This window comes from Nomascus leucogenys, unplaced genomic scaffold, assembly GCF_006542625.1.
Source record: "Nomascus leucogenys isolate Asia unplaced genomic scaffold, Asia_NLE_v1 Super-Scaffold_285, whole genome shotgun sequence".
NCBI classification, from domain to species: Eukaryota; Metazoa; Chordata; class Mammalia; order Primates; family Hylobatidae; genus Nomascus; species Nomascus leucogenys.
Window position 1 is genome coordinate 1,317,161 of NW_022095770.1, and position 24,033 is coordinate 1,341,193.

Consider the following 24,033-nt stretch of genomic DNA (forward strand, 5'->3'; position numbering starts at 1 on the left):
CTAAGATTGCGCCACTGCACTCCAGCCTGGGTGACAGAGCAAGACTCTGTCTCAAAACAAACAAACAAACAAACAAACAAAAGTGATAAATTGGCAGCCAGTGTCATGGAGAGGGCATTTCCACACCTGTCGCACTAAAGTGTTAATTGAATGTAGGTGCCAGGGAGAAGCAACTTCCCAGGCATGCACAATAAGAGACAAAATGGTGGAGCGTGACCTTTGGGGGGCACTCCACTGGTGAGAGGAAGAAAGCCTCAGATAGGCATTCGTGCCACTTCCTAAACACACTGTGCGTGCTCACCTCCCAAGGGTAAGGAGGGCACTGCACATATGGGCAGCCAACCCTAAGGAAAGAATCAGGGGAAAGGGGCCAGTTTGTAAAGTCCTAGGATCAAGGTTAAACACCAACACTGCACTTGTCCTTCTCAGTGCCCACTTGGGTCTCTTCCAAGTGTACGTTCCTTTCTTTCCTGCCCTAAAGGCTTTTTTTGAGACTGAATCTCGCTCTGTCGCCCAGGCTGGAGTACAGCGGCACGATCTCAGCTCACTGCAACCTCCGTCTTCTGGGTTCAAGCGATTCTCCTGCCTCAGCCTCCCGAGCAGCTGGGACTACAGGCACGTGCCAACGTGTCTGGCTAATTTTTGTATTTTTTCAGTAGAGATAGGGTTTTGCCATGTTGGCCAGGCTGGTCTCGAACTCCTGACGTCAAGTGATCTGCCCACCTCGGCCTCCCGAAGTGCTGGGATTACAGGCATAAGCCACTGTGCCCGGCCTAGCTTTTTAATAAATTCCCATTCCTCATTCAAATTATTTCTTCTGAGGAGGCAAGAATTGAGGTTGCTGCAGACCTGTACAGATTCACCGCCAATAACTTGGATACCTTCCACTGGTAACATATTGTCTAGGCTGGAGTGCAGTAGTGTGATGATGTCTCACTGCAGCCTCAACCTCCCAGGTTCATGTAATCCTCCCACCTCAGCCTCCCAAGTAGCTGGGACCACAGGCACAGGACACTATGCCCGGCTAACTTTTTTTTTTTTTTTTTTTTTTTTTTTTTTTTTTTTTTTTTTTTTTTTGGAGAGAGGGAGTCTTCCTATGTTGCCCAGGCTGGATTCTTATCACCGGAAACAAATTTTCATGTTATGGTGAGAAGTTCTAACCGTGGAGGTGGGGAAGAGGCAATTCTTGGTCACTCACGTGTCAATGGCTTGCTGGAATTTCCCAACTCTGGCAAAAACTCTGCCAATGTTGTCAAGGGCTCTCGATTTTGCATCAGGAAGGTCACTGTGAGGAAGAAGCAAAACAAGCCATTCACTAGAAATCGGCTGTTCTAGGCACTGTGGAAATAGGAAAGAAAGCAAAGACAGGAGCCCTGGCCTCAGAAACTCAGGGTTTCAGTTGGACGAACAATGTCCAGCCTGGCAAGGATGTGGCACATCCTGTGCCCTGGGGCCAAGAATGAACATTATCAGGACTTTTCTGGAGAGTAATCAGTCAACAGCTTGCAAAGACGTCCCTTTGAACCAGCAATTGCCTTTCTAGGAATCTACCTCAAAAAGATAATGTGACAAGAACAGTCATTAAAGCACAGTTTATAATAATAAGCATTAAAAATAATTACTTTTTTTTTTGAGACAGAGTCTCACTCTGTTGCCCAGGCTGGAGGGCAGTGCCATGACCTTGGCTCACTGCAACTCCACCTCCCGGGTTCAAGCAATTCTCCTGCCTCAGCCCCTGAGTTGCTGGGATTACAGGCGCCCGCCACCACACCCAGCTAATTTTTGTATTTTTAGTAGAGACGAGCTTTCCGCCATGTCAGAAAGGCTGGTCTCAAACTCCTGATCTCAGGTGATCTACCCACCTCAGCCTCCCGAAGTGCTGGGATTACAGATGTGAGCCACTGCACCTGGCCAAAAAACATAATCTAAATGTTATCAGTGCTCTAAGAAAGGCAATTTGTGTGTATGCGGGGTGTGTGTGTGTGTTTGTGTGTGTGTGTGTGTGTATGCGTGTTTGGGGTTTTTTTGTTTTTTTTTTTTTTTTTTGAGACGGAGTCTTGCTCTGTCCCCCAGGCTGGAGTGCAGTGGCGCAATCTCGGCTCACTGCAAGCTCCGCCTCCCGGGTTCATGCCATTCTCCTGCCTCAGCCTCCCGGGTAGCTGGGACTACAGGCGCCCACCAACACGCCTGGCTAATTTTTTGTATTTTTAGTAGAGACGGGGTTTCACCGTGTTAGCCAGGATGGTCTCGATCTGACCTCGTAATCCGCCCGCCTCGGCCTCCCAAAGTGCTGGGATTACAGGCTAGAGCCACCGCGCCTGGCAGTTTTTTTTTTTTTTTGAGACAGAATCTCGCTGTGTCACCCAGGTCGGAGTGCAGTGGCACAATCTTGGCTCACTGCAACCTCCGCCTCTGGGGTTCAAGTGACTCTCATGCCTCAGCCACTGAGTAGCAGGGACTCCAGGCACATGCCACCACGCCCAGCTAATTTTTTTTTTTTTTTTTTTTTTTTTGAGATGGAGTTTCACTCTTTGGCCCAGGCTGGAATGCAATAGCGCGATCTCAGCTCACTGCAACCTCCACCTCCAGGATTCAAGTAATTCTCCTGCCTCAGCTCCCTGAGTAACTAAGATTACAGTCGTGCTACCACGCCTGGCTAATTTTGTATTTTTAGTAGAGACAGGGTTTCTTCATGTTGGCCAGGCTGGTCTCGAACTCCTGTCCTCGTGATTCACCCACCTCGGCCTCCCAACAATTTTTGCATTTTTAATAGAGATGCGGTTTTGCCATGTTTCCTAGGCTGATCTCAAACCCCTGGCCTCCCTATTTCTCTGCAGCCTTAAACTCTTGGGCTCAAGGGATCCTCCTGACTCAGCCTCCTGAGTAACTAGGTCTACATGCTCAAGAAACCACATCTGGCTAATTTGCCCAGGCTGTTCTCAAACTCCTGGTCTCAGGCAATCCTCCTGCCTAAGCATCCCATGTCAGGCCTCTGAGCCCAAGCTAAGCCATCATATTCCCTGTGACCTGCACGCATACATCCAGATGGCCTGAAGTAACTGAAGAATCACAAAATAAGTGAAAATAGCCTTAACTGATGACATTCCACCATTGTGATTTGTTCCTGCCCCACCCTAACTGATACGATATATTCTCCCTCACCCTTAAGAAGGTACTTTGTAATTTCTCCCCTGCCCTTAAGAGTGTATTTTGTACACCTATCCCAAACCTATAAGAACTAATGATAATCCCACCACCCTTTGCTGACTCTCTTTTTGGACTCAGCCCGCCTGCACCCAGGTGAAATAAACAGCCTTGTTGCTCACACAAAGCCTGTTTGGTGGTCTCTTCACATGGACACGTGTGACATCCCAAAGTGCTGGGATTACAGGCATGAGCCACTGTGCTTGGCCTGTGGTTATTTTTGAGAGGAAGACACATTCTTTTTTAAAAAATAAAAAAATAGCAAGGAACTGCTTTGGTTTTAAAAATTCTACATATGTACATGAGTATGTAGGTAAATACATTGAAAAGGGGCCAGAGGACACATTCCAACAAGATCATCCTGGGAAGTGACGGGAAATGGGTTGCGGGGACAACTTTCAGGTTTTGCTCTCAGTACCACCCAGTTCTGGTTCAAGCCTGCAAGCCTGACATTATAGTACTTGTGTAAAAACAAAACATGGGCACAATGGCTCATGCCAGTAGACCCAGCTACTCAGGAGGGTGAGGCAGGAAGATTGCTTGAGCCTAGGAGTTGGAGTCTGCAGTGAAATATGATTGCACCACTACACTGCAGCCTGGGCAGCAGAGCAATACCCTGTTGCTAAAAAAACAAAACAAAACAAAACAAAACACACACACACAAAAACACTGGGCCTCAGTGCCTGGGGGCTGAACCGGTTTCGAGGCATGGCATCCAGACCTCCCACTGCCTGCAGGCCCTGGTCCCTAGCCCTGCCACACCTACCTACCTGTGGTTCTCCAAGTCCTCCATCCCTGCCACATCTTTCTGCCCTGCCCAAGGTCCCCTTCTCCCTCCCCCTTGCCCACCTTGCTGACCCTGCTGCCTTCCCTGAGGCCCCTGCCAAGCTCCCACCTGCCTGTCTCCTTGGCCCCTGGGCCACACTGTGCACCTGCTGCTGTCACAGCCCGTCGGAATGGATCCCCTCTTCTAGAGTGGGTGCTCTGTTCTGGCGAGTTGAATGAGTGAATAAGCTGTAATATGTTCATTTTTCATAACAATATGTACTAAAAATCATAATAGCAAAAATAAAGCATGTGATCAAATAATTTATAGATAATTCAGAGAAATAAATGAGTGTCGTGGGCACTGAATAAACCACTTAGACTAGTAAATGGCTAATCTAGCAAGTGGCTGATTAGAATGAGGGAGCTCCTGGAGCACATGGGACTCACAAGGAAGACTGGAGTAAGCCTGGGTGAGGCCCATTCGTGGATGTTAAAAACTAATAGGCTGGGCACGGTGGCTCACACCTGTAATCCTAGCACTTTGGGAGGCTGAGGTGGGCGGATCACCTGAGGTCAGGAGTTAGAGACTAGCCTGGCCAACATGGTGAAACCCCATCTCTACTAAAAACACAAAATTAGCCGGGTTGCCAATAATCCTAGCTACTTGGGAGGCTGAGGCAGAAGAATCACTTGAACCAGGGAGGCGGAGGTTGCAGGTTGCAGTGAGCCAAGATCACTGCATTGCACTCCAGCCTGGGCAAGAAGAGTGAAACTCCATCTCAAATTATTCAGTCACTTAGCACACATTCATTACATGCCCACTGTGTGGCAGTTGCTGGGAATAGCACCTTCCAAAGTCCAAAGCCTAACAGGACAGACAGGCTACCTGTGGAGAGGGAGCCCAGGGGAGGGATTTGTACCCCCTGGGGCAGGAGGCAGGCTTTTCTTTTTTTTTTTTCTTTTTTTTTGAGACGAGTCTCGCTCTGTCACCCAGTCATGATCTCGGCTCACTGCAAGCTCCACCTCCCAGGTTCACGCCATTCTCCTGCCTCAGCCTTCCAAGTAGCTGGGACTACAGGTGCACGCCACCACACTCGGCTAACACTACGTCCGGCTAATTTTTTTTGTATTTTTGGTAGAGATGGGGTTTCACCATGTTAGCCAGGATGGTCTCAATCTCCTGACCTCGTGATCCACCCACCTTGGCCTCCCAAAGTGCTGGGATTATAGGCGTAAGCCACCGTGCCGGCCTAGGAGGCAGGCTTTTCAACTTTTATTGAAATATTGGAGAATGGGTGGCGGCAGCTTGATAAAGCAAGTGCTGGGGAAAGGGAAAGCATTCCTGGGGCTGGAGGATGTGCACAGAGCTCTGCACTGGCTGGGGCCCAGAATGCCTGGGGGCCTGGAGAAAGCCAGGTCAAGAGAGGCCAGGAGAAGTCAAGTGAAGAAGGGCAACCTGTGTTGAGCAGGGCATTGAAACTTCATCCCAACCACAGGAGTTGTTTTTCAGAGAAAGGCCAGCTGAGCTGTAGGAAGCCCAGGTCAGAGGAAACAGGCAAGAAGTAAGGATGGTCTGGACTGAGCTGTGGGAGGGAAACAGAGAAAGTATGGACAGGACAAGACATGGCCGGTGCTGGGCATGAACAGTGAGAGAGCCAAGAGCGGTGGCTCACGCCTGTCATCCAGACCAACCTGAGCAATATGGCAAAAACAGAGAGGGGAGGGAGGTATCTGGGAAGCCTCCAGGCTTCTGGCTTGGGGATTGAGTGGCCAACAGTGCTATCTTTCGGGATGGGGAACCCTCAAGAAGTAAGTTTGGGAGGAAGATAAAGGATTCCGATTTGGACATGTTAAGTTTAGGATTCCTGTGGGACATCCAGGTGGAAATGTCTTAGAATCTGCTGGACACACAGGTCTGAGGCTCAGGAGAGAGGTCTAGCGAGAAGTAAAGATTCCTAACTCATTTGTGCATGGGAGATGGTTGGATCCAAGAGACAAGAATGACTCCAAAGGGTAGAACCAGGATGCTGACAAAGTGATGGAACCTCTGGGTGGAAGCCAGCAAGTCTTGAGAAGAGCTCATTTCTGGAGAGCTGGTGTTACTACTATTGTGGATACCAGGCACTGTCCTAAGGTCTGCACAGGTACATCTGCATTTCATCCTCCCTTCCGTCCTACAGGGTGCCCAGCTAACAGAGGAGGAGACCCTGAGGCTGAGGGAGCTAAAGTGGCTTATCTCAGGTCCCACGGCTGGGTGGCGCAAGTTCCACAGCCTAGGTCTGCCTGACTCCACAGCCCGTGCTCTTGGTCAGCACTGGTTTTACAAGACCCTGCTTGATCCATCCCCTGCCCACTTCCTTCAGCCTCCTCTTGGCCACTCTCCCTGGCAATATGCTGTGCTCTCCAGGCTTAAGTACCCTCCTGTCTCAGGGCCTTTCCATAGGCCCTGTGTGTTCCCCAATGTCATCAAGTCCTCCTGGAATGTATTTCTCACCACACTGGATCCTGTACTTTTCTTTCGTGGCACTTATCACAATTGCAATTAATTAGCTATGTCCCTTTTTGCTTGACATCTGCAGGGAAATGGCCCTTGTGTCTGGTTATTACTGTGTTCCCACACTAGCAGCATCTGGCATGTCTGGGGCTTCATGCATGCTTGTTAAGATGATGTAAGAATATAAACATCCCTAAGAGCCAGATCATTGGGTAGCTTTTTGCAATTTTGAGCCACTACCCTTTTGGTGGCAAAAAAGCTAACAGTCTAGGTTCCCCCACCCTCAGTCCTGGGCAGGTGGTCCCCACCTCCGGGAGAATCCACCTCGGGCATGCAGAGCAGAAAATGGGAGTCAAGCCACCAGCAGCCCTGGCAAGGGCCTCAGATAGCCCCAGGTGTCCTCCTCTGTAGGCTCACGCCAGTGACCTCCCCTGGGGCACTCACTATTCCTTGGCGATCTCCAGGTCCTTTCTGTGGCTCTGCAGGGCTGCCTCCATCTGCCCCAGCTCAATCTGGGCATTCCCTATGCAGCTATACAAGTTTCCAACCAGTTCATCCTTGTTGGGTACCTCTTCCTTGTTCCATTCCAGTACCTTCTTCAGCACTTTCTCAGCTTTCTGAAGACTCCCTTCAGCACTGCCACTTGTGAGCACTGGGAAAGGAAAGGGGTGCTGTGGAGGCCAGGGCAGCCTCCTCTTAGCTGACAGGGTAACTCCTCTTCCTGCAGACACCATCTGCAGGTCAGAGAGACCAGGGGCTCAGACACCTGGTTGCTCCTTCCCCACCTGATACGGCACTGGAGGCACCTGCCCCACCCTCTGAGAACAACACCTACACATATCAATGTCCTCCAGGCTCTTGAGGATGTAATGGGCTGTCTGTGAGGGACGGCGTTTGTGGTTCCGCAGCCATTTCTCTTGCATCAGCTTCCGGTCCCGCTCCCTGGCGTAGATTGGCTTCTGCTGCCTCCAGAAGTTGCTGTGAGTATCCAGGTAGTTGATGCCCGTCATGATGAAGTCCTCCACAGTCAGGCCACCCTTCATGGTGCCTTTGATCAGGTCTGTGGGGAAGGGGTGTGAGGAGGCGCCAAGGAGAACAGGCCTCTAAGGGATTTGCCTCCTGTTTCCTCCCGGTAGCTGCTGCAGGGCCCTCTGTGAAGAGCTCTGCTTGGAGTTGTTGAAACAGAGAGGAATGTGAGTGCGTATGGTGGCAGAGTGGGTTTATCCAGGCCAGGATGCAGCCAGAGCCCCACTTTCAGGAGTTCCATGGTATGGGCCCCTTATGGCAAGACATGAGGAGCTGGCCAGAAGGGGCAGCTGGTGGATGGCTCGCTGAGAAGCCTCGGGGCTTCCCCAGTTCAAGCTGTGTCCTCAGATAACACTGAGTCTAAATGCACCATCTGGCCCAGGCTGCCAGTGCCCAGTGATTTCCCAGGTGCCCAGTGGGCCTGTGCACGCTGGGAGCTGGAAGGGGGGTGCCCAAATCCTGGCCAGAGGTTACAGCCAGAAGCAAAGCTACAAGGCCACTTGACGTAATATTCAAGCCATCCCTTCCCTCCGCAGCAGGTCCTCTGGAGAATAGGAGGCATTCAGGCCTGTTGCTAAGGAGATGTGCCAGCAGTGAAGCTGTTCCTGTGTCACGGAACAGGGAACCCTACACATGACCTTGGGAAGCCAATTCTGGAGAAGAGGCATTTGATTCACAGGTGACCCTGCTCAGGCTTATCATCTAATGGCAATACTCCCATCCCCATGTTGATGTGAGACGTTCATCTCAGGCCTCTGTCCTTCATCCTGTCACTGGCAGCAGTGTGGTGGAAAGAGCACTGGACTGGCCAGGTGTAGTGGCTCACACCTGTAATCCCAGCACTTTGGGAGGCCGAGGTGGGCAGATCACCTGAGGTCAGGAGTTTGAAACCAGCCTGGCCAACGTGGTGAAACCCCATCTCTACTAAAAATACAAAAAATTAGCCGGACGTGGTGGTGGGAACCTATAGTCCTAGCTACTAGGGAGGCTGAGGCAGGAGAATCGCTTTAACCCAGGAGGTGGAGGTAGCAGTGAGCCGAGTTTGCTTCACTGCACTCCAGCCTGGGCAACAGAACAAGACTCTGTCTTTAAAAGAAAGAGCACTGGACTGGAGGTCAGAGGCCTGGGTTCTGATGTTGACTCCACCATGAACTTGTTTGTCAACTTATAAAAGTTCTTTCCCAATCAGGGTCTCTATTTCCTTATCTATGAAAGGAGAACTTGGACCAGATGATGTTTCAGAGCATTCTAGAACTAATAACCTCGGGTTTAAGCACCTGTCTGCTGGATTCCTTTGCCCATTGTAAAGATTGAAGGCAAAGGGGATGTCCCTTCAGGGACTATGGTGGTAAAGGAGACCAAATCTCTGTTGTTCCCTCCCAGGGTACCATAGCACTTAGGAGCATTGCTCTAAAATTGGACTTCCTGGATTCTAATATAAGCCATGTCATTGCCTACCTATATGTGACCTTAGTTTCCGTTGGTCTGCGCCTCAGTTTCCTCATCTGTAAAATGAGAATGCTAATAAAACCTGTCCATAGGTACATGTCAGCTAATATTATATGACAGGTTCTGCCTTCAGCTCATGCAGGAAGCATCCACCCAGATTTCCTTTCCCCCAAGGCCCCGTGCCAACAAAGTGTCCGAAACCTTCATCCAATAGGAGCTTCTCCAAATACTTTTTGTCCACGTAGAGCTCCCCCAGAAGCTGGCGAACAGTCTTCTCACTCTTGAGCGAGCCCTTCCGCTTGGGCTCTCCCTTGGTGGGGTGTAAGAGGTGTTTCATGGGCTGAGGCTTCTGCTGGGCTTTTATATTCTGAGAAAATGGAGCAACACCCAACAGAGCTTCAGCAAGGAGCAGAGTGTACCCAGCCATGGCCCTAGGGTCTGTGATCCTAGATTCCTCCAACTCCAGGACCTTTCTGTGGGCCAAGAGTCATGGAGTATGACTGGTCGGGTTGCAGCTAGGCTCCCAAGACCCCTTCTCAGGCACACACAACCTCTTCCCTTGGAGGGATACAACCACAGAACCAGGGCCCTTACCTCAGCCTGCTTGCTTAAGAAGGAGAGGTCCCCTTTGTTCTCCAGTTTAATGGAAGAAGGACCTGCAAGGAAAGAAGCTGGAGCTCAGGTCGGCCAGGCCCCCCAGGCATGACCTATCACATATTTTTATGTGGAAATGGCTGCCTTTGGCAGAGGGATGGTGGAGGCTGTGGCAAAGCTGGCCCTAAGACAGCCTAGCAGGCAAATGGTGCAGGCTGTTTGGTATAACTCCTAGGAGCTAACAGCCCCCGCTAGCCCAAGGCATGGCAGCCAGATTTCCAAACAAAGGGAGGCCAAGGATGCAGGGGAAACTGTCCATTTCCAGGCCCCGCCACCGACAGAGCAAGCTCTCACTTGCTTCCCTTCTTGCCCTGCCATAATGCTGATGGCTAAGGCCAGCCCTTGGTATGCGTCTGGTGAAGGAGGAAGCCAGGGACTACAGAAGGCTGGGCTCAGGACCGCATTATAGCTTTTGACACCGGGCTAAAGACAGGCCTACTTTGAAACAGTATAATCAGTTTCAGAGACAGGGTTTTGCCATGTTGCCCAGGCTGGTCTCAAACTCTTGGGCTCAAGTGTTCCGCCCACCTTGACCTGCCGAAGTGCTGGGATTACAGGTGTGAGCCACCACTCCCAGCCTTTTCCTGGTATTTTCATCTTAATCCCTGGATATAGTGAAACAGCCTTTCTAATCTGACCTTTAGAAAAACCCAAGGCTGCAGCACTCAGAGATCAGTGTGTGCGTCAGGGAATGGTCCTCCCAGCAGACAGGTGGCACCCGCCACCACGCCCAGCTAATCCTCAACAACACTGCAGCAGCCAAGTCCAGGTGTAGGACTCCCTGCGGGCCTGGTGGTGGCTGCTCATCTGCTGTACCTCAGCCTTCCTCTAAACCTAAGGATTCCAAGGACCTTCCTGGATAAGGGCATAGGCCCTGTGGTCACTCACTTCCCACTGAGTTGTTGATGGCTTCCTGGGCTTTCTGAATGCCAACTTTGAATTCCCGATCAGGCCTCAGCTTGTAGCCTCGATGATAGAATACCAAGGCAAACTCAAAGTCTCCCATGGTGTACAGTGTCTCAGCCTTTTGTAAAATCCCCTGGAATGGGAGGAAATCAAATCAATGTGAAAAGATAAGGCCTTATAGGACTCACATGTGGTGGAACAGAAGGGTCCTGGGTTGAAGGTCAAGGTTGGAATACAGGGGGCAGGGACTTAGGCAATGACCTAGGAAGAGAAAATGGCATCAAACAGTAGGCAGTCTGGCTGGTTCTACTTGTAACAACTACTTGTTACAACTACTTGCAACCAGAAGTTGCTACAGGCAATGGCAGGATCGAGTCCTCCCGCCCATGCAGTCACCTTACAGAAAGCTGGGTCACTCTGGAGCGAAGCCTCAGCATCCTTCAGGGATCTCTCCAAGTCTCCCATCTTCAGGAAGCACTTTGAGCGAGCAACCAGGCAATTCTTGTCTCCATCCTGAAGGTAAAGAGCCTAACAAAGAAACCAGTCAGGTTGACAGCCAGCATGAAGAGCAAGGTAGAAGCTGGGGTGGGAAGGGCAGCCCAAACCCTCCTGCAGAGGTTCAAGGGGATTCTTCAGGCCAGCACACAGGCCTCTGGCTCCTAAGTAGAACAACTCCAATCTGCGCTCAGTCAACTTGATTATCTGCATATGGCTCACCTTGAACAAGGTCAAATCATGGCTATTGTGGAAGCCACTGGCTGAAGAGTAGGAATATGTTACTCTGTGGATACGCTGACTTTCCACCAATGTCTGAGAGCCCCCCAGTCCCCTCAGGCAATAGAACTGTAGGGTATTTTGTGCACACCAAACTCAACTACAAACCTGAAATGGCAACACATCATACTCAAAGCAAATTTCAAAGGCTAAGCATTCTGAAGTGGACTTGAGGACAATCTGCCATGTGGGTTAACCACTCCAGTAGCCTTCTCTTTTTATGTAGCTAATCAAGAACTAATCACTATATCCAGGGATTAAGATGAAAATACCAGGAAAAGGCTGGGAGTGGTGGCTCACACCTGTAATCCCAGCACTTTGGCAGGTCGAGGTGGGCGGAATGCTTGAGCCCAAGAGTTTGAGACCAGCCTGGGCAACATGGCAAAACCCTGTCTCTACAAAATACAAAAAAATTTGCTGGGCGTGGTGGTCCATGATTGTAGTCCCAGCTACTCAGGAGGCTGAGATGGGAGGATTGCTTGAACCTGGAGAGGTCAAGGCTGCAGTAAGCCATGATCACACCGCTGCACTTCAGCCTGGGTGACAGAATGAGACTGTCTCAAAAAACAAAACAAAACAAAAAGAGGCCAGGTGCAGTGGCTCACACCTATAATCCCAGAACTTTGGGAGGCCAAGGTGGATGGATCACTTGAAGTCAGGAGTTTGAGACCAGCCTGGCCAACGTGGTGAAACCCATTTCTACTAAAAATACAAAAATTAGCCAGACATGGTGGTGAGCACCTGTAATCCCAGCTACTCGGGAGTCTGAGGCAAGAGAATCGCTTGAACCTGGGAGGCAGAGGTTGCAGTGAGCTGAGATCATGCCACTGCACTCCAGCCTGGGTGATGGAGTGAGACGCTGTCTCAAAAAAAAAAAAAAGAAAAGAAAGAAAGAAGAAAGAAAGAAGGAAGGAAGGAAGGAAGGAAGGAAGGAAGGAAGAAGAAAAATGAAAAAAAAGGAAAGAAAAAAAGAGAAAATGCCAGGAAAATGAAACTGTGATTTTGATCCTAAAGTGGGGTTGAGGGCAATATCCCCACTCCCAGTGCCCTCTCTTCTGTGTGAGATGATTACCATAGTCTGTGGTGGTACTGTCCTTCCTGAGGCATCTAACTGTACCCACCCCCCTTTTTCTTTTTTGAGATAGAGTCTCACTCTGTCACCCAGGCTGGAGTGCAGTGGCACAATCTCTGCTCACTGCAACCTCCGAGTCCCGGGTTGAAGCAATTCTCCTGCTTCAGCCTCCTGAGTACCTGGGACTACAGGCGCCCGCCACCACACCTGGCTAATTTTTTTTTGTTGAGATGGCGTTTTGCTCTTGTTACCAAAGCTGGAGTGCAATGGCATGATCTCGGCTCACTGCAACCTCCGCCTCCCGGGTTCAAGCGATTCTCCTGCCTCAGCCTCCAGAGTAGCTGGGATCACAGGCACTCGCCACCACGTCCGGTAGATTTTTTGTATTTTTAGTAGAAACGGGGTTTCACCATGTTAGCCAGGCTGGTCTCGAACACCTGACCTCAGGTGATCCACCTGCCTTGGCCTCCCAGAGTGCTGGGATTACAGGCATGAGCCACCTGGCCTGGTCTTTTTTTTTTTTTTTTTTTTTTTTTTTTTGTTAGACGGAGTTTCACTCTTGTTGCCCAGGCTAGAGTGCAATGGCACGATCTTGGCTCACTGCAACCCTCTGTCTCCTGGTACCCACCCCTTTCTAAGGCCTTCCTACTTTTCTAAGAAGGGGAAGTAGCTACTGTCTTTCTGGAAAGTGACTGCTTCTCATCCAAGGCTACCCTTCCCTCAGGGTGTTCTTTTTTCACTGCCGGGGGGGTACTTCAGGATGGGACATGATCCAGCTGGAGGAGAATAAGTGGGGACAGGGCTCCCGACCTCAATTGTTCACTTATCTGGTCATCATTTCTGGTTTTAGGGTATGGTTGGTGACTGAATGGGACAAACGACTCTGAGGAGCTATTGAGAAGCTTGATCTTACAGGAAGTCTCGAGACTATAGGGTTATCCTACCACTCCATCTAGAATAAGAAGTGGGCAATTTGGAGCAAAAGAAATGGTCATAAAAACATCTTTTTAGGGCACTGTAGCTCATACCTGTAATTCTAGCACTTTGTGAGGCCAAAGCAGGAGTATTACTTGAGCTCAAGTGTTCAATACCAATCAGGGCAACATAGCAAAACACCTATCTCTACAAAAAAAAAAAAAAAAAAAAAGAAAAGAAAAAATTAGCCAGGCATGGTGGTGTAAGCCTGTAGCTCCAGCTACTTGGAACACTAAGGTGGGAGGATCACTTGAGCTGAGGAGTTTGAAGCTGTATTGAGCTATGATTGTGCCACCACATTCCAGCTTGGGATATAGAACGAGATCCTGTCTCTGAAAAAACAAAAACAAAACAAAAAAAAAGCAGTTTCCTTATGCAGATGTCAGATGTGTAGTTTGGTGGTTAGCACGTCAGCACTGGAGTCTGAGCCCGGCTTTGAATCCTTCCTCTACCACTTGCTAGTTCAGTGACCTTGGGCATGTTGCTCAACTTCTGTATATTTCCTAATCTATAAAATTGAGTATGCACTGGGCGGGGTGGTTCATGCCTGTAATCCCAGCACTTTGGGAGGCTGAGGTGGGGGCGGGGATCACCTGAGGTGGGGAGTTCGAGACCAGCCTGACCAACATGGAAAAACCCCGTCTGTACTAAAAATACAAAATTAGCCGAGCATGGTGGCGCATGCCTGGAATCCCAGCTACTCGGAAGGCTGAGGCAGGAGAATCGCTTGAACCTGGGAGGTGGAGGTTGGGGTGAGCCGAGATTGTGCCACTGCACTCCAGCGTGGACAAGAAGAGAAAAACTCCATCTTAACAACAACAACAAAAATCCAGTATGCTTAGCAATGTGCCTGAGGCTGAGGCAGGAGACTCACTTGAATCCAGGAGGTGGAGGTTGCAGTGAGCCAAGATCACACCATTGCACTCCAGCCTGGAGACAGAGCAAGACTACGTCTCCAAAACAACAACAACAACAAAAACCAGCACCAAATCCCCCTAGGGTGAGATGATGCAATTTATACTAGGGTTACTATAATAATGTTGCTGGTTGGTGCGGCAGCTCACCTCTGTAAGCCCAGCACTTTGAGGGGCCAAGGCAGGTGTATCACTTGAAGTCAGGAGTTCGACACCAGCCTGGCCAACATGGTGAAACCCTGTCTCTACTAAGAATACAAAAATTAGCCAGGCGTGGTGGCACATGCCTGTAATCCCAACTACTCCCTAGGCTGAGGCAGGAAAATCGCTTGAACCTGGGGAGGCGGAGGTTGCAGTGAGCTGAGATCTCGCCACTGCACTCCAGCCTGGGCGACATAGCAAAATTTCGTCTCAAAATTGATAATAATAATCATATGTTGCTTACTGGCCACCTTTTATAAGCAACGGTGTGCTGGAGACATTGTGGCTTCTGCATGCAACCTCCCATCCAATCTGCCAGCAAATGATGGGAAGGTAAGGCTGCTCTGTGGAAGGAGGCCGGTTAATCATGAAACATTTAAGTAAAAGTAGAGGAAAAGGTCACTGTTAACGCAGAGAATGGAGGTCGCAAGTGGGAACTGGTAGAAAATGGCCAAGCACAGGGCTTATCTGTGACAGCAGTGTGTCCATCAAAAATCAGTGAATAATAGAAACAACAGGGTCCTCCAGGCATCATCAAGACCTCAGTGTTATCTGCAATCAAAAGGTGAGGGAAGGGGGCAGGCGCAGTGGCTCACGCCTGTAATCCCAACACTTTGGGAGGCCGAAGCGGGTGGATCACCAGGTCAGGAGTTCGAGACCAGCCTGGCCAACACAGTGAAACCCCCATCTCTACTAAAAAGACAAAATAATTAGCCGGGCATGATGGCGCGCGCCTGTAGTCCCAGCTAGTTGGGAGGTGGAGGCAGGAGAATCGCTTGAACTCGGGAGGCGGAGGTTGCGGTGAGCCGAGATCGTGCCATTGCACTCCAGCCTAGGCAACAAGAGCGAAACTGCGTCTCAAAAAAAAAAAAAAAAAAAAGTGACAGGTGATGGGGTGATGGATAGGTTCAGAGCTCGACTCACGTTGCTGAAGCTCTGCGCGGCTTTAGAAAATTCCCCGCACAGGTAGAGTCGCTCGCCTTCGGCCATATAAGAGGGAAAGGTGCTTCGTAAGGTCTCGCCTTCGGGGTCCGACATGGTGACTGGATTTAGAGACGCTAAAGCAGAGACAATCGAAGAAAAGCTGGAGAACGTCTATCTGGTTTGTGGAAGCTCCGTTTCTTAGCAACCATGAGATGTACAGCGACTTCCGGTTCCGCCCCTGTCTGGCAAGGGCCCGGATTCTGGGTACAACCTGCTGGCGTGCGCTTGCGCCAGTTCTGCCGCGCACTGGGCCAGGGAGTGATGAGCGCGTGGCTGTCGGCTGGTCTTGTTAGTGTTTGCTGTTGCACGCTCCATCGGTTCTCTCTGGAGTTGCTGCCTGAAAAGGCTCCCTTGTAAGACAGCCAAGAAAACAGGAAGAGGGTTGGAGGCAAAGTTCCGAATAGGGATAAGGCATACGTGGTAAGGATATGTGCCCCGCGTACCGCCATTAGGGGGAGAGAGCACTGGGCTTGGAGTCAGCGGACTTGGGCTGACCTCACTCCTGTCACTTCCTAACTGCGTGACCTCTCGCGGGGCATGTAAGGGCTCCCAGCCTCGAATGTTCCACCTGCCAAATAAATATGAAAATAATGGAACACTCAGGGATGCGAGGATTTACATAAGAAAACATGGAAAATAGCGTTGGGTTCAACATAATTTAACGCAGTTATTTGAGCAGCTACTAGTAGCGGGCCTTGACCAAAGCATATTCTGACGTCCTTCCCCATTCCCTCACCATCACCACTCCTCCAAATGTGGACTAGGTGCTTCTGGGCTCCAACGATACCCTAAGTAGCTTGCTTAACTGCCTTTACTGCGTTACTTCCAAAACGTCCTAATGTCATTGTTCAAATAGTAAAAAGTATGTCCTTAACTACAAATGCACACACACACACACACACACACACGGCATACATGTAAAACTGGGGATATTTGAGTAAGATCAGTGGACTGTATCAGTGTCAATTTTCTGGTTGTGTTATTGTACTAAAGTTTTTAAAGATGTTACCATTGGGAGAAACTGGGAAAAGGGTACATGGGATCTCTTTTATATTTATTTCTTATGAACTGCATATGAATCTATGATTATCTCAAAAGGTTTAATTCAAAAGATAAGAAATAATATGGTCCCTGCTTGAAGGAGTTCTATCTAATAGGGGAGAAAGATGTATAAACAAGTAATGGCCACTTAAAGTGATATTAACTAGTAATTAAAAGTTCTGTGCGCCTGTGAGGGAGATGAGGACAAAGTGGTGTGAAACCCAGGCAAATGAATGATTCAGCCAGGGTCTGGGATGAGTTAGAGACATCTTCATAGAGGGGTAACATTTGAGCTGAGGGTGAGTAGGGTGGAGCCCAGTAGACGTAAGTGGAGAATGAGAGCTAGGTGTGGTGGCTCATGCCTGTAATCCCAGTACTTTGGAGACTGAGGTGGGAGGATCGCTTGAGCTCAGGCGTTCGAGACCAGTCTGGGCAACAAGGCGAAGCCCTGTCTCTACCACAAATACGAAAGTGAGCTGGGTGTGGTGGTGTGTGCCTGTAGTCCCAGCTACTCAGGAAGCTGAGGCAGGAGGATCGCTTGAGCCTGGAATGTTGAGGCTGCAGTGAGCCATGTTTGGGCCACTGCATTGTAGCCTGTGTAACAAAGCAAGACCCTGTCTCAAAAAAAAAAAAAAAAAGGAAATAACATGTGCAAAGGCTGGAGGTGTGTACATTCACAGGGTGTTTAAGGAGCAGCAACAGGTTTAAGGACCTGCAGTGAAACTGGTCCTGTTCTAGGTTAAGGTGGGCTCATTGATGAGTTGAGGACTGTTGCTGGAGCAACTAGGATTAATCAGAAAAAAACCTCCTGCAAGGAAGAGATCTATAGATTCAGTGCAGTACCAATCAGAATTCCAGCAGCTTTTTTTTTTTTTTTTTTTTTTAAGGTGGAGTCTCGCTCTGTCACCCAGGCTGGAGTGCAGTGATGTGATCTCGGCTCACTGCAATCTCCGCCTCCCGGTTTCAAGCTATTCTCCTGCCTTAGCCTCCTGAGTAGCTGGGATTACAGGCGCACACCACCATGCCCAGCTAATTTTTTGTATTTTTAGTAGAGATGAGGTTTCACCATGTTGGCCAGGCTGGTCTCGAACTCCTGACCTCAGGTGATCTGCCCGCCTTAGCCTCTTTTCAAAGTGCTGGGATTACAGGCGTGAGCCACTGTGCCCGGCCCCAGCAGCCTTGTTTTTTCAGTAATTAACAATCTGATTTTAAAATTTATGTGGAAATGCAAAAGACCTAAAATAGCCAAAACCATTTTGAAAAAGAAGAACAAAAGAGAACTTACATTCTATGATTTCAAGACTTATTTTAAAGCTACGGTAATGGTATTAGCATAAATATATAAATATATATGGATTAATGGAACAGAAATAGATCCACACATATATGATCAATTGATGTTAAATGAAGTTGCCAAAGAGATTCAATGGAGAAAGGATAATCTTTTCCACAAATGTGTGCTGAAGCAATTGGATAGCTATATGGAAAAACAAAACCCAAAATAAAAAACTTTGATCCTTACCTCACACTATGTACAAAAATCAACTGGAAATATTTTAATGTAAATATTTATTTAATTAATTTTTATTTTTATTTTTTGAGAGAGAGTTGGCCTTGTCCCCCAGGCTGGAGTGCAGTAGTGAGATCTTGACTCACTGCGACCTCTGCTTTCTGGGCTCAGGCCACCCTCCCACCTCAGCCTCCTGAGTAGCTGGGACTACAGACACGCACCACCACACCCAGCTAATTTTTGTGTTGTTTTGGTAGAGACGGGGTTTTGCCATGTTGCCCAGGCTGGTTTTGAACTCCTGAACTCAAGCAATCCTCCCACTTCGGCCTCTCAAAGTGCCAGGATTATGGATGTGAGCCACTATGCCTGTCCAAATATAAATATTGAGTTTTTTTTTTTGAGATGGAGTCTCACTCTGTCACTCAGGCTGGAGTGCAGTGGCGTGATCTCAGCTCACTGCCACCTCTGCCTCCCGGGTTCAAGTGATTCTTCTGCCTCAGCCTCCCAAGCAGCAGGGACTACAGGTGTGCGCCACCATGCCCGGCTAATTTTCATATTTTTGGTAGAGACAGGGTTTCACTGTGTTAGCCAGGCTAATCTCGAACTTCTGACCTCAGGTAATCCACCCACCTTAGCCTCCCAAAGTGCTGTGATTACAGGCATGAGCCACTGCACCTAGTCTAAACCTTGACCCTTACCTCATACCATATACAAAAATTAACTTGAAATATTTAAATGTGGCCGGGTGCGGTAGCTCACACCTGTAATCCCAGCACTTTGGGAGGCCGAGGTGGGCAGATCAAGACCATCCTGGCTAACATGGTTGAGCTATGATCAGGCCACTGCACTCCAGCCTGAGCAACATAGTGAGATCACATCTCAAATAAAATAAAATTCTAGAAAATGCAGACTAACTGCTGGGAACATGGCAATAGGGAAGTGGGGGGTAGATTACAAAGGAGTACAGGGAAACTCATGGAGATGAGGAATATGTTCATTATCTTGGTTGTGGTAATTGTTTCACAGGTATATACATGTATTAAAACTCACCAAATTGGCCAGACGTGGTGGCTCAAGCCTGTAATCCTAGCACTTTGGGAGGCTGAGGTGGGCGGATCACCTGAGGTCGGGAGTTCAAGACCAGCCTGACCAACATGGAGAAACCCTGTCTCTACTAAAAATACAAAATTAGCTGGGCGTGATGGCACATGCCTGGAATCCCAGTTACTCGGGAGGCTGAGGCAGGAGAATCACTTGAACCCGGGAGGCGGGTTGTGATGAGCCAAGATCGCGCCATTGCACTCCAGCCTGGGCAACAACAGTGAAACTCCGTCTCAAAAAAAAAACCAAAAACCTCATCAAATTGTACACTTTATGTGCAGTTTATTGTACATTCATTATATATTAAGAAAGCTGTTTTAAAAACACAATAAGGCCCGGCGTGGTGGCTTACACCTGTAATCTCAGCACTTTGGGAGGCCGAAGCGGGCGGATCACCTGAGGTCAGGAGTTCAAGACCAGCATGGACAACATGGTGAAACCCTGTCTCTACTAAAAATACAAAAATTAGCCGGATGTGGTGGCAGGCACCTGTAATCCCAGCTACTCGGGAGGCTGAGGCACGAGAATCGCTTGAACCCGGGAGGTGGAGGTTGCAGTGAGCCAAGATTGTGCCATTGCACTTCAGCCTGGGGGACAAGAATGAGATTTCGTCTCGAAAAAACAAAACAAAACAAAAACCAATAAAATACCAATCATAATGTGTGCTTTTCGGCAGTTTATAAAGCACTGTGAGCTTGACAACACCCTAGTGAAGTAAAGAGCCAGTCAGTAGTTTCCTGGTTTCACAGATGAGAAACTCTGAGGCTGAGAGAAATGACAAGGTTTGCTCCAGGCTACAGCACAAGGATATAAGTGAGCTGGGTTGGGGCCTATTCCTTGGGTTCGATTAGCAGGATAAAGAGTGCTAGAATTGGATTCCAGTGTGTCCCAGCCATTTATAGCTGTGTTCCTCATGTTATTGCTTTATTTCTTCTTTTATTGTGAAATAGAACATAAGTAAATAAACATACATGTCTGGCCGGGCATGGTGGCTCACTCCTGTAATCCCAGCACTTTGGGAGGCCAAGGCAGGCAGATCACCTCGAGTCGGGAGTTTAAGACCAGGCTGGCCAACATGGTGAAGCCCCATCTCTACCAAAAATACAAAAAGTAGCCTGGTGTGGTGGCACACACCTGTAATCCCAGCTGTACCAGAGGCCGAGGCAGGAGAATCACTTGAACCCGAGAGGCAGAGGTTGCAGTGAGCCATTATCACGCCACTGCACTCCAGCCTGGGCGACAGAACAAGACTGTCTCTCAAAAAAAAAAAAAGTACACCCATGTAGTCATCACACAGGTAAATCAAGAAGCATATTGCTAGCAGGGGGTCCTGTGAGAGGCCCCTCCCCACTCACAGCTCCCTCTCCAGGTAACTACTGCCTTCACTGTGAGCCCTCATCATCTCTCTCCTGGATTACTTCAACATCCTTCTAAGTGGGTCTCCTTGGCCTCCCCTCCCCCACTTCCTTCTCAACACAACAGTCAGAAGATTACTTTTATTTATTTATTATTTATTTATTTAGACAGAGTGTCTAAATAAAGGCTGGAGTGCAGTGGCACAATCTCGGCTCACTGCAACCTCTGCCCTCCTGGACTCAAGCAATCCTCCCACCTCAGCCTCCCCAGTAGCTGGAACTACAGGTGTATGCCATCACACCCTGGGTTTTTTTTTTTTTTTTTGGTAGAGAAGGTGTTTTGCAATGTTTCCCAGGCTGGTCTTGAACTCTTGAGCTCAGGCAGTCCTCCTGCCTTGGCTTCCCAAAATGCTGGGATTACAGGCATGAACCATCATGCCCGGCCAGAAGACTCCTTTTATTTTTTTATTTTTATTTATTTATTTATTTTGAGACAGAGTTTCGCTCTGTCGCCCAGGGTGGAGTGCAGTTGCAGGATCTCAGCTCGCTGAACCTCCACCACCCCGCATGGTGGCGGGTGCCTGTAATCCCAGCTGCTCAGGAGGCTGAGGCAGGAGAATCGCTTGAACCCGGAAGGCAGAGGTTGCAGTGAGCGGAGATCGCGCCACTTCACTCCAGCCTGGGCAAAAGAGCGAAACTCCATCTCAAAATAATAATAATAAACTCATTCAGAGATAAGGTCAAACGTGTCATATGTAAAAGTCAAAGGTAAGTGATTTATGTGTGTGGGAGAGGCTGCACAGGTTCTTCCTGAAAGAGGAGGGAATTTTATAGGAACATACCTGGTGGGGAGGAGGCAGCGGCAGTTTTTGAGAGGAGTCAGAATGGAGTGGGGGTGACTCTGGGAAGGGGCCAGCCTGGACCTGTTTAGGCTGCATGGAGAAACTTTATTCCCTGAGCACAGATGCTGCATCCCCAGAGAGATAACTGCTGCCCAGGAGTGGAACTGGCCATCCCTCCAGCTTCCCTGGTGGCAGGCAGCCTCTGTCAGGTTACAGAGAGGGGCCCTGGCTGCATCTCCCTGGAGAGCCTTCCCCAGGACACACAGGCCCTTAGCTCTCATGAAAGGTTGGTCAGTACTGGGCAAAAGTAAGTGGTGCGGAAGTTAGAATCCTTGGCTCTTCACAGGGTGGATGATGATGGGGCTTTGCTGGAAGCTCCTGTCTTGGGCTGTTACAAGGAGAGAGGTTGGTTTAGAACCGGATACTCTACATAAACAGAAAATGCATTTGAAAAAAATAGTAGCCGGGCACGGTGGCTCACGCCTGTAATCCTAGCACTTTGGGAGGCTGAGGCAGGCGGATCACAAGGTCAGGAGATCGAGACCATCCTGGCTAACATGGTGAAACCCTGTCTCTACTAAAAATAAAAAAAAAAATCAGCCGGGTGTGGTGGCACGTGCCTGTAGTCCCAGCTACTCAGGAGGGCGAGACAGGAGAATCGCTTGAACCCAGGAGGCGGAGGTTGTAGTGAGCCGAGATCACGCCACTGCACTCTAGCTTGGGTGACAGAGCGAGACTCAGTCTCAATAAATAAATAAATAAATAAATAAATAAATAAATAAATAAATAGAAAGAAAAAAATAGTAGAACTGGGCCGGGCGTGGTGGCTCACGCCTGTAATCCCAGCACTTTGGGAGGACGAGGCAGGCGGATCATGAGGTCTGGAGTTAAAGACCAGCCTGGCCAACGTGGCGAAACCTCGTCTCTACTAAAAATAGAAAAATTAGCTGGGCAGGGTGGCAGGCACCTGTAATCCCAGCTACTCAGGGGGTTGAGGCAGGAGAATCGTTTGAACCCGGGAGGTGGTGGTTGAAGTGAGCCAAGATCACGCCATTGCACTCCAGCCTGGGCGATGGGGTGAGACTCCATCTCAAAAAAAAAAAAAAAATAGGAGAACTGGACACTTAGGTAGACCCTTCTCCAGGCTGCATCTCCTCCCTCCTCTCCCTACCCTTCCCCTACAATTGCTTTCTTTCATTCACATATTGTAAGAGCCTTTTTTTTTTTTTTTTTTTTGAGATAGAGTCTTGCTTTGTCACCCAGGTTGGAGTGCAGTGGCGCGATCTTGGCTCACTGCAAACTCCGCCTTCCGGGTTCACGCCATTCTCCTGCCTCAGCCTCTCCGAGTAGCTGGGACTACAGGCGCCTGCTACCACGCCCAGCTAATTTTTTGTATTTTTAGTAGAGACGGGGTTTCACCGTGGTCTCGATCTCCTGACCTCGTGATCTGCCCGCCTCGGCCTCCCAAAGTGCTGGGATTACAAGCATGAGCCACCGTGCCTGGCCGAAGAGCCTTTTTTTAGTCATGTTTACAGTGAATGCTTAATATGTGCCCAGTCCCATGCCAGGCACTGGGGATGCCAAAATGAACAAGGCACTCTCCTAGGCCTTGGGTTGCTTACAGTCAGATGAAGGAGACCCACTGGATAGGATCTTTCCCTCTTACTCACCTGCAGCAGGTTGCAGGGTACAGGCCCAAGGACTTGGATTCTGAAGATCATTAGGTCAGTTGATCATAGGCAAAATGATGAAAACAGTTAGCTCAAGTGGCTGCTGTGAGTAGTATGCCTTTCACATAGTAGGTGCTCAATAAATATTAATTAAAATTGGTCCAAATCTAGGAGGAAATCCTTAGCCAGTTTTAGGCTTCTGGAACCCAGGTAGAATGCCCAAAACCTGGGTGTGGAGACGGTGCCTATAACCCTCTGTATTCTGATAGGGACCTGTCCTCTAGTCCAGTCTAGAAAAGGAGGGAGGTGATTCAAATGGGAAAATCAAAAGAGTTTAGAGCTTTTATTTTATTTTTTGTAGAGATGGGGGTTTTGCCACGTTAGCCAGACTGGTTTTGAACTCCTGAGCTCAGGCAGTCCACCCGCCTTGGCCTCCCAAAGTGTTGGGATTACAGGCATGAGCCACTGCACCCAGCCTGGTTTAGAGCTTTTAAGTTAGAAAATAGAATGATGAGAAGATGGGTTCTAGATTGATTAATTCAAGGCAGATGAACCTCTGTGGGTGTGTGGTGGGGTAACGAGAGAGTCTTACTTGAGGAGGCTGGGGGTTGGGGGCAGAGACCTGGTGTGAGACCACTGAGTGAACTGGAAAACCTCAGTGGCTGGCTCATGGGCCCTCTGGCCAGCACCTCTCCTCCCTCACTCCCTGGACAGTTATTTTTTGTTGTTCCTGCCCAGGAATAGCCAAACTTAGGCCTAGCAACACCTAAATGGAGGACAATCATTCAGCAAACATTTATTGAGTACTTACTATGTAACCAGTCCCTATTTAAACTGCTAGAAATACAGCAATGAAGAAAGTAGACAAAGATCCCTATCTTCATCATGCACATATGCAAATATATCTGAAGGATAAATTATTAGAAATGGAATTACTGGACCAAAGGGCAAGTGAATTTAAAATGTTTATTGATATTACCAAATTGACCTTCAAAGAGTTTATTATATTTTATGTCCCTCCTGGATGACCATTTCCCCAGGAGTGTATCTGTCTTTTTTTTTTTCTCAGACAGGGTCTCACTCTGTCACCCAG

The 24,033-nt window shown here is 48.9% G+C and overlaps 1 protein-coding gene across 2 annotated transcripts in view; it reads right to left on the minus strand.

The window, feature by feature from the left end:
- The window catches only part of TTC25 (tetratricopeptide repeat domain 25), a 35,261-nt gene extending 19,679 nt beyond the window's left edge, over positions 1–15,582 (minus strand). For both annotated transcript variants that reach the window (XM_030808177.1, XM_030808176.1), the window contains exons 1-8: positions 15,362–15,582; positions 10,898–11,029; positions 10,484–10,634; positions 9,536–9,597; positions 9,143–9,308; positions 7,302–7,526; positions 6,911–7,118; positions 1,199–1,285 (exon numbers count right to left, since the gene is read on the minus strand). In XM_030808177.1, the coding sequence (XP_030664037.1) occupies positions 1,199–1,285; positions 6,911–7,118; positions 7,302–7,526; positions 9,143–9,308; positions 9,536–9,597; positions 10,484–10,634; positions 10,898–11,029; positions 15,362–15,475 (1,145 nt within the window). In that variant the 5' untranslated portion in view covers positions 15,476–15,582. The remainder of the gene's footprint in view (positions 1–1,198; positions 1,286–6,910; positions 7,119–7,301; positions 7,527–9,142; positions 9,309–9,535; positions 9,598–10,483; positions 10,635–10,897; positions 11,030–15,361) is intronic.
- Positions 15,583–24,033: the final 8,451 nt, after the last annotated feature.